Below are 16,316 nucleotides of genomic sequence, written 5' to 3' on the forward strand. Positions count from 1 at the left end.
GATCCATGAGCATAGTGTATCTGTCCAGTTACTTGGGTCTACCCTAATTTCTCTCAATAATATGATTTTCAATACAGAGTTCTCACACATCTTTCATTAAGATTTAATCCTAGGTGCAATGGGCTGGATAGTGCCCCAAAGACATTAGGTCCTAACCCCCAGAACCTATAAAATATTTCCTTATTTGGAAAAACCTTTGCAGATGTGATTAAGGATCCTGAGACAAGGAGATAATCGTGGGCTATCCAGGTGGTCCCTAAATGCCAGAACAGTGTCTGCATAGAGCAAGAGGAAAATCCAAGACATAGACAGAGAAGAAAGCAATGTGAAGAGGGAAGCAGAGGTTGAAGGCATTACGGCCCAGCAGACACCAGAAATTGTAAAGACAGGGAACAGAGTCTCCCCAAAGCCTTTGGTGGGAGTATGGCCCTGCTGACATCTTGATTTCAGACTTTTGGTCTCCAAAACTGTGAGAGACTAAATTTGTTTTAAGCTACTGAGTTTGTGGTAATTTATTACAGCTGCCATAAGAAATGAATACACTAGGTATTTAATATTTTTGGTGCATTTGTATATATCACTTAAAAAATTCACTTTCTAATTGGTGCTGGTATATAAAATATAATTGACCTACTAACCGTATCTAGTAACTTGCTAAATTTATTATTAATATTAATTATTTATAAATTATTTTATATATAGACTATCACTCTTTCTGCAAATAATAGATTTATGTACTTCTTTCTCAAACTTGTACATTTTTTCCCTTGCCTTTTTACAGTCCCTGGGATGTCTAGTAAAAGAGTGAAGTATATCTTCTTATACCTTTTAATTTTGGAACTATGAAAATGTATTGTCTGTTCCAAATTAAAAATACAATAAAAATAGTATTTAGAAGTTTTAATATAGTAAAAAAAGCAGCCAAACAAAATAACCAACATCCTTCTACTTAAGAAATCCAAAGGCCTTTCCTTAAACACCCCTCATGACTCTGCATCATTGGACATTGTTTATTAACCCTCTCCTAAAGTTTTTTCTTCCTTTTCCGGTTTCTTCTTTTCTTCCTGTAACCCCTTACAGATATTCCCAAAGTGTTCTCCTTGGCCTTTTCCTATATTGCCCTTGTTACTTGTTGGAATACCATTTTAAGGCCTATTATTATTTTTCAGAACCCTTTTCTTCAAGGGCAAAACAGACGTTTGCTTTCCTTTCTTTTTTAAAATGCCATATCCCAACACCATTTCTTCTTCTGAGTGGAATACAGTCTCCCCTGCTCTGCCTTCTTTGCTGTACTCAAGAAAAGTATGGCAACTTCTCGTTTTAAGGGTTGTACTAGTAAACAGAAGTAAGTTACAGAAGTGCCTAAATCTTCACAATGTTTTCGTTCTTGATCTACATGCAGAAATTCCTTTCTGTAGAAAAGCGGCTGGAAGGTATTGTAAAGTTGGTGCGTTAGAAAGCTGGCTGGCCAAGTGGCCTCAGAGTGACACTTACCTTTGTGCATTTACTCAGTTCAGGGTCCAGCCTTTACCTTACAGGACCACACATGCTGAATCATGATCATTAGAACTTGTATATAAAATTCAAAATACTGATGTATTAATTCACAATGAAAAATGTCAACCGTCAAGAGAAATGGCTATTCATTTGGCCAAGATGTTCTCTCCTTGTATAAAATTATATGGCAATTAAAGTAATACTCAGAGCTGTATTTAAGAAAAGGAACAGAATAAAAGGTTTAGTTGTATGATTCCAATATTTACTTGAATCATATCAGGCTTTGATAGACGAAACTACTCCAACACCAGCACCAGAGAGGTTTTATACCCGCTCAGGAGGCCTTTCCCTTTAGACTGGGATCCTGCCAAATATTTACTCCCCAGGCTCTTCTTGGCTCAATTCCTGCTTCAGACATTCCTGCTATAGGTATGTTATTTCTTTCAGTAAAGGCTTCTTCTGGCCAGAGAAGCTTATTTCTGGGTTGATTCATTCTGCATTGACCTACAATAGAATTCTTCAGGACAATCTTTGAAGTGGTTGAAGAATACCTTACTGTGGACCCCTAATACCGCTCTGCGTACATCCGGATACTGGATGTTCACGAGAAGTCCTCACTTCTCACTGGTGAGCAAAATCAAAAAACAAAACCCCGAGGAAAATCAAAAGTAGCCCCCAATGCCAGGCAGCTTGGCACAGAGCAGACGTCTTCAAACCTGGTGAACGAAATATGCAGTTCCTATTCCTTCTGCCTATTGCAATTCAGAAAAACATTACAGAGCACATCTCCTGCCAGGCTGGAAACCCCGCCAGACTGCAGCTCTGGCCTCACCTCTAGTTGGGGGTCTCCGCCCTCTCTGGAGCTCTGCTCCAAGCCTTGACTACAGGTAGGCGCGGACTGAGAAAGCGCCAATTTGGCGAGGACCCCGTCCTAAGTTTATTTCACCACTGACAGCACCCACTCCCCTAACGAATGAAATAGCAAAGACGAAAACAGGAAAGAAAAGAAAAGAGAAAGGTGAGAAAAGGGAAAGGGGGGGAAGGTTTAAAAAAAAAAAAAAAGACAACCCAAAACACCTTTTAGCAAAATACAGCTGCGTGCTCAGCACTAGAAAGTCATCTCGGCACCCTCAGCCTCTCTAGGGAATCAGGCCCCAGTTCTGAGATCAGAAACCAAAACTGCAGCGTCCAGATGACTAGCACAGTGCCTACTTCTCCGGTCCGCGGGGCCTAGCAGCCCTGTGTCTCTGCCCACTCCACGGCGGGCAAGTGCGCGGCCCCAGCCGGACGTTGGCGGAGAAGCCCCGAAAGCGAGCTGCCGGCCTGCCGAAGCCAGCCGAAGAGGACCGCGCTCCCGCCGAGACCCGCCCGGCCTCCCGGCCGCGCAACACCCTCAGAAAGAGGGGGGCAGCTCCCGGGGCTCCTGCACCTCGGGTCGCTCCGTGCCTTTCTCTGGCCGGCCGCGTTCCTTCCGCCCTGAGAGGGCAAAGAGTCCCGCTCCCTCGCGGGCGCCTCCGCCCGCGCTCAGGAGCGCCCCCTAGGAAGGAAGCCCGAGAGGCGGCCGCGCCTCTGCGGCGATTTTATGAGCGCAGGGCTGGGGTTGCCCGGTCCGTCGGCAAGCGGGGCTTCCCCGCCCCTCCCCCTCTTCTCCGGCGCCCCCTTGCCCTCCCCCGCCGGCGGCCGGAACCTCCCTGCGGGGCGGAGTGATACCGGCGGCGGCGTAGAGCGCGGCGCGGCCGAGAGGGGCGCCGGGGACTGCGCGGGGCGGGCGGCCGGCGGAGGAGGAGGGGAGAGAGGCGGGGCCGGGGCGGGTTGTTGTGAGGCGACTGCGCTACTGCCGGACCGGGGCGGTTATGGCGGCTCCATATTAACGCCCTCCTCCTCCTCCTCCGCCGCCGCCACCGCCGTCTCCTACTCCTCCTCCTTTCCCTCCCGCCCGCACTCGTAAGCCATCTCCCCCTTCACCCTGACGCCTACCTCTCCCCTCACCTTTCCCCCTCCCCTCTTCTACCATGCCCGGCATGATGGAGAAAGGGCCCGAGTTACTGGGGAAGAACCGATCGGCCAGCGGCAGCGCCAAGAGCCCGGCGGGCGGCGGTGGCAGCGGCGCCTCGTCCACCAACGGCGGGCTGCACTTCTCGGAGCCCGAGAGCGGCTGCAGCAGCGACGACGAGCACGGTGGTAGCCTCGAACTCCTCCCCGCCAGCCCGCCTGCCCCCCTCCCTCTTCCCCTCCCCCAGCCCCCTCCCCTCGCCGTGCTCCCGCCCTCCCTCCCCTCGGAGCCCGGGCGCTGCGGTAGCTCGAACTCCCGGTGCAGTGCAGCAGCACCCCCCGCGACCCCCGTCCCTCCGTCCTCGACCAATCCTCCGCCCTCGCCCCCCCCCGCTCCCCGCCCCCATCGCTGCCATCTCCCGGAGTGCCCGGAGTTAATATCTTCCCATCCACCCGCCGCTTCTTTCCTCCCTCCAGCAAATTTTATATTTTATTAAGTGTCTCTTCCTTTTTCTTTTTCCTCTTTCTTTTCTTTTTCTTTTCCACCCTCTTTTTTCTTTTTTGGCATTGCTTTGCAGATGTTGGGATGAGAGTCGGAGCTGAATACCAAGCTCGGATCCCTGAATTTGATCCAGGTAGATCTGTTTGCTTAATTAAGCAAAATCCTGTCTCCCCTTTCCTGGGATTGCTAATTTAGGGTGGAAAGGGTAGAGGGCGGGCGGGCGGGGTTGGGGTCCGGGTGTGCGGTTGGGAGGAGATGCGGGGCTGGGATGGGCAGGCATCTCTGGCGGGGAGGCTGTCACGCTTGGCAGGGCTGTGACACAGGGCGTGTGGGCAGATGTGTTCATTGCAAGGTTAACATGGTTCCTTCGGAGGCCACTTGCCCGCTGGTGGCATCACCTTTCTGTCCCTTGAGCTCGGGCTAAACAGAGGAAGATGGCCCTTGGGGGATTCGGGGGTCGGAGGCCAGGGGTGGAGCGGCTGCGGGGCCGAGAGCTGGAGGAGAGGGTGTGCGGGCTGTATGTGGAAGAACCATGCAAATGTCAATTGCCACACCACCGGCGCCCGGGAGCGGAGGGCCGCGCTCCGCAAGGGCGGCGGATCCCCGGGCTGCTATCACCGGCCGAAGCCGAGGGCGAGCCCTGCCCGACCCGCGCGCACACGGGATTTTCTTCTTTCTTTCTTTTTGGCTAGGTGGTGTAGCTTTGGTCGCGACAGCTTTGCGGAGTGTAGGAGCCGCGGAGCGAAAGGGATTGGGGGAAGGGGGTGGGGGAGAAGCCAGAGGCACACCTCGCTCCAGAGCCAGCCCTGGGAAGTCAGACCACAGGACAGTGACTGCAGCTGCCAAGGAGACATTTTCTCCCCGAGCAGCCAGGTTCCAGCGTCCTCTGCCAACCCAGCTTGCGGGCTCCCTGTCTACTTTTCTCCAAACAGGCTCCCTGGTGGTCACGGGATTTCAGCCTGGACGGGGATTGGGCGAGAGTTCCGCATATGGAGGCGCCCTTGTTGGAGCCTCTCCGAGTGGAGCGTGTTTCCGTCTCCCCACCCCACCCCAGACCCTCTTCGGTTCAGGCTTTGGGCAGACTTTGAAGGGGCTTTTTCCCCACACCTCTTTCTTGCACTTGGTCAGTTTTTTGCCCATTGCCCGCTCATAATAATGTTGTGTCTGTGTCGGACTGTTGAATTCTGTATAAGATATTAATAAGGCTTGCTTGTATTTTGGGGGGGGGGGAATAGCAAGTTTATTTGATTATAGAGTATCAGTGGGTATTTTCATTCCTCCCTTGCCCATTACTGCAATGCAAAATGATATTTACCAACCATTAAAAGATTTCTAGGGTTTAGGCAGCTTCTCTTGCCTCAAGGGAGAGGGTGAAATAATGAGTATTAAAAGGATTGTCAGTGCAGGCCATTTTGCAGGAGGTGAAAACGATGATACAAGAGTACTCACTAGATCTGAGCTGCCTTCTAAATTACATAGCTGTAAATACACTTTATTCAAAAGCTATCAGTGTGTACTGAAGGGCTTCAAATAATTTTAAATGTTGCAAAACTAGTTTTCTGTATTAATGTAGCTAGTAGGTGAATGGCACTTTCACATTACTGTACTGCCTCAGGTTTTAGCTTGACATTTGGAAAGAACTTGCTTTGGCTTAAGATAGACTGAATTAATCTCTCAGCTGTTATTTTTGTGCCTTGAGCAAGTCAACTGAGGCCCTCCCCGAGCCTCAGTTTCCCTAGCTGTAAAATGAAAATAAATTGCTACTTCGTGCAATTCTTGCCAAGACTGTATGAATTGGGCAAATAAATAGCAGTTACTCAGTGAAGATTAAATTTCATAGTTGTAAAGAGTGATTCTGCATACGTTTATACCTTTCTGATTTGGGGCTTTCATTGGTATACTCCTTTTTCAGGAATCAATACACTTATTTCCAAATTAGAACTTGGTAGCATAATAAGCATACTTATCTTTTTGCCCCATTAGGTAGCTTTATATTTCATAGACAACTATACACAAGTTGATTAGGGCTCTTGTGTTTAAGAGCCAGACTTCATCATGCTGCAACAAATTTATGCATGCTATGGCCTGATCACTTTAGCAGTTTTTGGAGCAAATTTCAAACAAATACTAGAACAAATTTCAAAGTTTGAAAAATGATTCATTGAAAGTGCAAAATACTTTTTAGGTGGTTTCACATGGCTACTATTTGGATTATCGAATTTACTTGATCATCATATTTTGCATATTTTGCCTAAGTAGAATATTTGAGGGAAAAAAATCACTGAAATATTAGTTATATTTCTTATTTATTTACTCAGACTATACTTGATGCTTTTTATTAGAATAAGGACAAATGTCATATTCATTAAATTCATCTACAAGCATACTTAAGAGATAATTGCAGGTTTGGTTTCAGACCACTGCAATAAAGCAGATACCACAATAGAGCAAGTTACTTGAGTTTTTTTTGTTTTCCCAGTGTGTATAAAAGCATTCAATAGCATGAGGTCTAAAAAAACAAAGTAAATACCTTAATTAAAAAAATACTTTATTGTTAAAAAATGCTAACTATCATTTGGCCCTCCAGAGAGTTGTAGTCTTTTTGCAACAGTAACATTCAAGATCACAGATCACTGTAACAATATAATAATGAAAAAGTTTCTAATATTGCGAGACTGAACCAAAATGTGACACACACACACGAAATGACCAAGTGCTATTGGAAAAATGGTGCTGATAGGCTTGATCAACACAGGCTTGCCACAAACCTTCAGTTTGTAAAAAAACACAGTATCTGTGAAGCACAATAAGATGAGGTATGCCTGTATTCATTTTCTCAGTCTGCAGAATATTGAACCCAAAGACACAACTAAAACCAGTTACCATTTAAATTTAGGTGGGCTTTTCCATAGCTGTTATAGGCAAATTTTGTCAAGCAAATGTAGAGTATTAATTATTAGACACTTTTTACAGGGAAATTTTGACCCTCTATGCCATTCAACATAGTACCACTGCTCTATATTGTCCTAAGTGTGGTACTGTTGTGTGAAGTTTTTACTCCACATCAGTTCTGTATCATTGGGTGAGAACTTAAACATATTTCTTTGGAACAAATGAAAAAGGAAAAGATGTTAATTATTAATTAATGGTAGAAATTGAGAAATGATCAGCTCCTCTCCCTTTCTCTTTTTCATACTATTATCTTTAGTCTCATAAACCACTCTGTTCACCCACAGCCATCCAAGTCATTTGGAAGAAAAATTCTTTAGGTGTCAAGATTATTATCAGAATGTAAGAAAATTGAAAGAGGATTTTTTTGTGGAGATTTTTATTGCAGGAGATAATAGTGATGATAATAGAAATTAAGCACACAAGGAATTATTAAAATGAGTATGTTAGAAAATATGAAAAGAATTGACATTTAAATTGGAATTACTAAAGTTAGGCAATTAAGGAACAGTTTGTGTTATTAACAGACCATTGCTAGGAATCCGTTCTTTAAATTTTACTAAGTGGATTTCTGATTATTTTTCAGGTACCTCTTTTTCTTTTGATTCTTTGCTAGGCCTTCCCAACTTTTATTTAATGCCTACTGACTATGCTTACATCATGAGGAGCAGTTCTCAGTGGTGATTAAGAGTCTTACTTCTTATCATATGCCTTTTAGCTAATACAGCAGCGTGACCTTGGATGTACTGGATAACTCGTGTATCCAGGCCTTAGTTTCCTTGTTTGTAGAAGGGAAATACTATTAATCATACCACAAGATTAAGTGAAAACGAATGTGTACAGAGCAGTTGTCTTCAAAATACTTTGCTTGCATATTTGTAAAAGAATTTTGAAAAAACAAATTCTCATATATTTTTAAGTTGACATCTATTATTTGTCACTGAGTTTGTTAGTTGAAAAATGTAATCTCTGGTGTATTGAAAATATTAACACTTTGAAATAAAGTTGTTATGTCTTTATTTTAAATACATCCAATTAAATATAAATACTGTGGTAATGTGATAGCATCCATTTTATAAAATATATGAACAGTCCTAACATTGTTCCTGTTTTTGAAATCATTTCCATGCATTTTCCCCACAGAATTTTATACTACATTTTTGTGCTTGAAAATGCTGTATTGATCACCTATCCAGATTCTCTACCACTATAGTATGTATTCTTGTGAACATAAGGTTCTAAGTGTTAAATCTCTTCTGACTTGAGTTATTAGAACTAATGCATCATTGATTAAAATTGTAATAGTCACAGTGCCTTGAGTAGGGGAGGGGAGAGCTTTGCTGATACCTGTTTTTGGCACCATAGAGATTTAAAATATTAGGCAATGTACTCTTGTAAAATTTGGGATGGGTGAGGAATCTGCCCTTTTTTTAAGTGAGGGAAGGGCATTTGTGAAGGTCAGAAGTAGAATAAGCATGTAGCTTAGACTGCAGGTGAGTTCTCAGGCAGATTGTGTTGGAAAGAAAACCTAAGGAAGTTGAAGTCTGAAGATTGATTCCCATTAAACTTACTCCTTGCACATGTACTCCTTGGAAAGTCTTTATCTCAGTTTGAAATTGATCAATTAAGTATATAATTCAGAGCCTAGTTTATAGATAGTAGAATTAAAAAAGTATATTTGGAGTATCTTACTATTCTCAATATTTAAGTTCTTTATATAGAGTATTTGTTCCATGATTTCCATCAAAATTCTTTTTTAAATGTCTTAAAGGAAATCTTAAATAGAATATTTATATTTTTGTACTTCCTTTGAAATTTGCTATTGGTATAGAAATGCTAATCAAAATTATACTTTGGTTTTCTTGTGTTGGTTTTCCCAACAGTTGGTCTCATAAATGTACTTTACTAACTACAGTTAAGGAGATCTAAAACATTTCAGAAGCATCAAACTTGTAAGTGTTTCATTTAGTACTTTAACAAACTGTTCAATAACTTGTTTTCATAACTCATGGTACTGTAGTCTTTTAAAATTGTGGTAGCTTGCCATCTAGCTTTTGGTTTGCTAGTTTGTTTTTTAATCCATTCAGAAGATAGGCTACTTCTAAGGCCTTGGTTATTTTGTTGCTTTGTCAGGTATTTGATTCTCAGTGTTATTTCTGAGTATCACACAGTTTTGAGGCATAATTTTAAGTATTGTTACAGATAAAAGCAAAATAAATATTGTGTTTATATCCTTTAAATATTTTGGTTTATTTCAACTTTTATAATGGAGAGGGTGAAGCTTTACTGAGTGCAAATCGTCCTGAGGGGTAAATTGTTTTTAATAATGCAAGTTACTTTTTCCTGTTTTTTTGTAGGAGAGGAATCAGGTCTGAGTTGTCAGTAAAACAAAAAGGTCATTTGAACTATTCAGACTGGTTTTCAAGGGGTTTGTAAAAGAGGTTATCAGCTGTTTGATTTTGAGCCTATGAGATTTTATTCATTTATGTTTTATTTGATTGATGAGGTGAGAAGCAGCTATTTCAGTGTAGAGAAAAAAGGAAACTTAAGAGAACTGTCTTCAGTAAGCACATGATAGTAATATTAAGTCTTATATAATGCTTACCATATGCTAAGTGCTTTACATATATTAATTCACTTAGTTTTTGAACAACTCTGTGAAGTAGGTACTCTCATTATCTCTATTTTTAAATGAGTTAAACTGAGGCATAGACAGATTAAGTTTGCCCAGTGTGACAAAGCTAGTTAAGTGGCAGAACTGGGATTCAGACCTGGAGTCTGGCTCTCTAATGGGTGCACTCTTAATCATTTTATAAAATATCTCTCATTTCCTGTGAACATGACTTATTTCTTGGGCCTAGTTGGACACACATATAGTTGAAAATAATGGAGTCCACTTCAAGAGTTAGGGAAAGAACATTGTGAAATGCCTAATTAGGCATTCTCTGCTACCAGACACAATTATTCTACACACACACATGCACACCCCCCCCCCCACACACACACTCAAAACCATATTAGAAGAACTGTTAGTCCCCACAGTTTGGATGCCACTTTCTGTCAGAAGATTGGGCCCTTAATTACAGTGCTAAGAATTTTGAGGGAAACGTAACTTATTCTTCATGAGGAAGAATACAGAAAAATAGACCTTTAATGAAAATATTTTAATTCATACTTTCTGTAATACAAGAATCAGATGCAAGGAAATATGTTTAAATATTAAGCATGATGTGCTATTATGATTTGAGACTTAATGGAAACCTTTCTTTGTTGCATTTCATGTCCTATTAAGTAGTATTTAAATTATCTTATTGTCACAGTCCATTGTGGAAAAGAATTAGTCCCATGTTAAAGGACTGAAATTTAGGATACTCACCAGAAATAGCAATAGATTTTATTGATTAAATAAAGGCTTCTGACCAGCGTAGAGAGGGTGTCTGTTTTATTTCCACTGAGTGGTTTAGCTTTTTGCTTTTGTGGTTAAAAATTAAATATATATCTTAATATTGAAGTTTTTAAAGACAGCTTGAAATTTATTTTCATTGAATGTAAATTTTAGATAATGTACTCCTAACTTGCATTTATTAAATTCTCAGCTCCTATCTTCATCCTCTTATTTACGATATTTATGACACAATGTGATAAATTTTGGTTTTAGGTTTATTTTGTAACTATGCTTTTTCTAATACTTTCATAATATTTTTTCATTTTTTTCCACTCCTAATGTTTCTTTATAGTAAAACATACGTAATGTAACAATTTTAGCCTCATATCTTACTAACAATATATTATTCTCTAACTAAAATTTGTTGTTTGAGTATGTAATAGTGATATGTGATGATTCTTCAAAAATAAAAACTGCTGAATGATACTGAATTATTGCTTGATAGATAACATCTCCAGAGTGAGAGTAGTAGTTTCTTTTACCCTTGGAAATGAATGTTCTTTATTCTGAATATCTTATAACTTTATAAGTGATTAGTTTAACCTTAGAATTTTATTGATGTTTTCTGTGAATAATTTTGGAATTCTATCCATTAATTGGTGGTGGCCATCAACAGCTCATAGTTTTAATTAACTTGAATGCACCTAGGAACTAGGAAGAAGCCAGAAAAAGACCACCAAGTAATTAAAAGACAGAACACGCCGGCATGTGCTCGGCTCTGGGATAGCTGTGTCAGGCCTTTCATTCTGTCTGTTCTTAATTTATATGCAGTTTCAAGAGAGCTTGATTTTTTTCTGACTTTTTAGATTATAACAGATTAGAAATAAATCAGAAGCAGCAATAGTATGCTTCTAGATTAGAGATAGACTCTCAGATTACATCAAGAAGAAATAGCATTATTAACTTTTACATTTTTGACTTTGTTTTCCTCTTACACAGTACAGACTTTTATAAATATAAGATGGGATAAATGAAATTAAAAAGAAATAGTTGGCTGACTCCTAGAAGGAATAAGATTAAATAAAAACCATAAAAAGCAGATGCAAGTATTTAAAAATTATAGTAATCTTGGCCCACGTAGATATGGGGCAAAACAGAATTTACTCGCCATCTGAGATGTTCACTCTAGTTTTAAAGTCAGAGTTTTTCGAGACTCTTAAGTAATGTATAAAGGGTTAAATTAGATATATTACCTGTCAAGAAGTAGGGATATAAAATATACTTAATGAAGACTTTCTTTTTAATTTAAAGAGGGTAAGCTTCAGTGTTTGTGAAATTTCCTTCCTTTCTGTAAATATTATATTTACTATATTTAATGTAAATCTATTTTCCTTCTCTTTGTTGTCCTGTACTTTCTTTGTCTTTTTGCAGGTACTGTACTAAAGAAGAAATAAAGCTTACTTTGTTTATACTTATTTTGAATGTAACTAAAATTTATCATATTCAAAATAATTAATTTTTTCCCCAGGTGCTACGAAATACACAGATAAAGACAATGGAGGAATGCTTGTATGGTCTCCATATCACAGTATCCCAGATGCCAAATGTAAGTTTTCTGAAATGGAATGTTTATGTCAATAGCAATCTCAACCAATTCAAAATGCAACTTATATTTGTTTTTGGGTCTCTTAGATTCTTATAAGAAATCGGTTTGTCTTTGTTTTGTTTTGTTTTCTGATGGAGCTTGTTATGTTAGAATGTTTTTCCTTTTGAAAGATAGTGGGTTGATCATTCCAATTTGTGTCAGGCCCAGGAAGACTGAAAAAACCTAGGATCTGATGGCATTGCTGCTTAAATCCTCAAGCAGGGGAGGGAGTTACTATGTAGACATCTGCACAGGCTTTTCCTCAGTATATGAAGCTGTAAAGAAATGCCTTCAAACTTCCAAGAGCACACTATCATTACCATTTTAAAGAGGAAAGGGGAAAGAACTGACTTCAGCAGCCATCAATCAGGTCATCTTTGTGCTCTCCATTTCTGGACGGAGACCTTCTGGATCATTGACCATGCACTTCTTGAATCATGGTGTGGCTTTAGACTTCAATGTGATGTAGCGGACCTGATCCTTTGCGGCACATCAGATATAGGAAACGTGCAGGTAACAAAACTAAGATCCCCACCCCTCCATTCAGTTATCATTTAATTTATTTAAAACAAACAAACAAAAACCACTCAATAGCTATTCTAGCTGCTGTAAAGTAAACTTGTCTTTTCAAAATATTTGCTAAGTCTTAAAGATGTCCCATGATGGTTTATTTAGTCCCTTGAAAATTAATGGTGTCCTATATATCATGTGCACTGTAAGTCTAGTCTTACTTATTGATGCAGTAAGATAACTAAAAACTGGAAACTGAGTATTATTCTGCATACCTGATAATTCTTCCTATTTAAGAGCTTTAGAATATCAGCAGAAGGTCTAGCTGGTAAACTAGGAATTATATGCCTTTGAGGTATTCTTAACAGAAAACACAAAATTGTACATTTTGTGTGCTGAGAAACCTGAATGAGACTATCAGGTTTTTTGGTTCAGTCTCATTACAGGCAGAGGTTTTCATTCACAAACTGAACATCAATATATCATTAATTTTTTCTGTTTTAGCACTGTTTTTATACAATGGTATATTTCTTAGCAGAGTGGAACAAAATTTAAAAAGCCAGTGTGTCCAAGTAGTGGTGTGTCCATTTGGACTATCTAACTGAAGGTCTAGAGCAGTGGTTTTCAGCCCTGACTGTGCTTTGGAAACACTTGGGGGAGCTTTTAAAAAACAGTATTGATGTCTGGTTTTTACCTCAAACCAATTAAATCAGAATCTTCAAGGGTGGAGCCAGGACTTACTTTTTAAAGCTCCCCTACTAATTCTAATGCATAGCCAAAGTTGAGAACTGCTGGTTAATTGGTATTGTTTAGTCTTCTATTTATAGGACTGTAAGGCATTTTTGTTAATCAGCATGTATTTAGATGTGTCCTTTAAGAACTGTGGATTCTAAGCAAAATATAATATTTGGATTTTCTTCATCAAAAGCTTATAGTCTTAGGGAGATATAATAACGTCAATAAAAGTTAGTTGCTATTCTAACAGCATTGTTACTATAATAGCTTACTGATATGTTAAACTGTGCTGTACTGACCATTAATAATAGCAAGCTCTTATAAAGTACTTAAAATATACCAGGTGCTCTTTCAAGCACTTTACGTATATTAGCTCACTTACTCCTAAGAGGAAGGTACTATTTTTATCACCATTTAGGGTAACAAAAGTAAAGTACAAAAAAGTCAAGTTAATTGCCTAAAGTCCAAAAACAGGTGACAAGGCTAAGAACCAAGTCCAGGTAGACTAGCTGTTCTAGGATCAGAATTCTCAACCACTGCTTCTCAAAAGTGTGCATACAGAATTCATATATATGTATATGTATTATATAGGATCAAGAAGGACTCCACATAAAACTGAGTCCTGCTGAATGTGAAATGGCAGACTTCTTGGCAATGAGGCTATGAAATAGACAGTATATATATATCATCATTGAAGCTGTGCTTACCTGAATGATTCTATTGGCTTGATTCCAGTAATTGTGGATGAATGAAAATGAAATATTCAGACACCTTTTATATAGCTAGTGGGAGGAGCTGAAGAAAATTTTAGGGGTACTGAAGGATATTTAAATTGTTATTATGTATAGCTGGCAAAACTACATAAACCATCCTTTTCATAGTAATCAGAAATGGGAAGGTAACAGCTTTGGAAAAACTAAACATGAGATGGGGTCTTAAATAGCTAAGTCTCTTCAAATAAAGACGGCAACAGAAAAATCAAGAGATTATCTAATGTTTTACACTGTAATTAGGTTCTTTTAGCTACCCACAGATTAGTCTTTTTTTTGTAGACAAAAATAATTATAGTAATGTCACTGAATTTAATAAGTATATGCTGTATGGTCATAGAAAGAAATCATACTAAGTAAAATTTTAAACCCAAGTGAGCTTCTGATCCTATTCAGAGAAGTGAAAGTCTTTTTTATAACAAAATGACTTTGGCTATTTTTTTACCCCCAGAATATAATTTTTTTTTTAATTTTGCTTTGTTAAAAAAAAAGTACAACTGGGAAAATGAAGTAAATGAGAATAATTAATTTTATAACATTGTTTCATTACAGTGGATGAATATATTGCAATTGCAAAGGAAAAACATGGCTACAATGTGGAACAGGTATGTAGAGAAACATTTTAATATTAAGGTTTGCTTCAGTATTTATCAAATCCAAAGAACATCTCATGATAGATTCTGTCCTAAGAAAGTGCATAATTTCAACCAACTTTATAGATACCTCAAAAGTTCTAGCAAAGTCTGACCTTTCAACATTAAGGATTTCGCTTTTATAAACATTATTTATCTTATGGGCTTGAACATTTATCTCTCAATACCTGTTTCTTACCTGTTTTTAGTTCTTAAAGTACCTGAAAGCCTTCAGGATTACTCTAGCAAATGCTTACCAAAAAGGGAAAAATTTTTTGAGTACAGTATTCTCTTTGACTTTTTAATCTAAAAGACCTAAGAATTAAACTTTTTATTTAAAGAATTATTTAAGATTTAAAATTTTGAAGGATAATTCACAAAGGGCTTTTTTAAAAAAAAAAAATTAGATAACCTGATTTTATTTATTTAGTTAAAAAAAATTTTTTTTTTAATGGTGGTGCAAGGTTTTGAACCCAGGACCTTGTGCATGCTAAGCATGTGCTCTACCACTGAGCTATACCCCACTCCCCCATCAGATAACTTTAAAAGGAGATATATATGGCCTGTTGTTCATTATCCCTAGTAATAAGGGAATGGACAACATGGAAAAATGAAAATGAAATAGAGATTCTTAAATTTCATTTCAACTAAGCATAAGATCAACCTTTATCATCATTAACAGTAAAATAAGTGAATTTTCTGTAACTGGGATTATTAAGAGCTAACTTTAGTTAATAACATGGTTAAATAATAGAAAATCATTTCTGTGAAATTGAGATGTTTACCTAAGTGTTTTGGTGTTTATCTAAATGTTTTGAGATGTTTATCTAAACTTTTGTGTGGATTTTAAAGATTTTGATTATGTATTTGTTTTTAAGCCTTGACTTTCTTTTTAATATTTTTTGAGAAGGTTGATTCTTTAAAATGTGACTGTACATATGTTCATTTTCATGTTCATCTTAAAGAAGTATTACCAAAGTACAGATATTAAAACTCACTATTTAAAAAGTTGCTATTATCTCTTCTTAAAAAATAAATCTTTATCCCCTAAATGATACTCAGTACTTTATAATAAAGGCCTACCACTTACAACAGAAAGGAAAGTTGTTGAATTGTTAGAAATGATCTATTTCAGGCTTTCCTGTAGTTTAGTAATAAAGTCATTAATATGCCTCATAATAATTATTTGTGTACATTATAATAATAAGGAAGAATAAAAAATATATGTGGTAAAGTATTGTTAAAGTTGCCGTTGAGGTGCTCCTACTCTTTGGAGGTGTTTAGCCCATGGTACACTTCTAATAGGTTAAAACATAAATATTTCTCTTCTGAGTCTTAACTGGGCACTCTTAGTTTTATGTTATAATTGATGATTTCATTCAAGTATTGACTTACAGGTTATTTTTCCTTTTAGCATATTTTTTTCTCTACATATTGACAAATGAATAAATGTGAATGAAAATCTTGATATGAGCCAACAAACCTGCTTTAGTAATTATAGTCACTCTCTTCAGCTCACTTTTTCCTAGATTCTACAGCAAATTTGGTATGTAAGAACATTTACTGTTCTGAGGCCCTGATTTAAAAGAAATAAATAAATGAGGTCTACTACTTGGGCACCCCTAATTAAAAGCCCCAAACTGTGAGTGAATCTTCAGTTGAAGTCATAGGCTTAACATTTAACCTAATTTGTGTTTAA

The 16,316-nt window shown here is 38.4% G+C and overlaps 1 protein-coding gene across 5 annotated transcripts in view; it reads left to right on the top strand.

The window, feature by feature from the left end:
- Positions 1–3,214: 3,214 nt before the first annotated feature.
- RCOR3 (REST corepressor 3) overlaps positions 3,215–16,316 on the top strand; it is a 48,344-nt gene continuing 35,242 nt past the window's right edge. Inside the window, exons 1-4 of one of the 5 annotated variants that reach the window (XM_032466416.1) lie at positions 3,215–3,678; positions 4,068–4,124; positions 11,854–11,931; positions 14,538–14,590. In XM_032466416.1, coding sequence (XP_032322307.1) covers positions 3,510–3,678; positions 4,068–4,124; positions 11,854–11,931; positions 14,538–14,590 — 357 coding nt within the window. In that variant the 5' untranslated portion in view covers positions 3,215–3,509. Of the gene's footprint in view, positions 3,679–4,066; positions 4,125–11,853; positions 11,932–12,132; positions 12,484–14,537; positions 14,591–16,316 lie in introns of those variants that run through there. The other 4 variants (XM_032466417.1, XM_032466414.1, XM_032466415.1 and 1 more) reach the window with 4 other exon arrangements.

Source organism: Camelus ferus, chromosome 23 (assembly GCF_009834535.1).
Source record: "Camelus ferus isolate YT-003-E chromosome 23, BCGSAC_Cfer_1.0, whole genome shotgun sequence".
NCBI classification, from domain to species: domain Eukaryota; kingdom Metazoa; phylum Chordata; class Mammalia; order Artiodactyla; family Camelidae; genus Camelus; species Camelus ferus.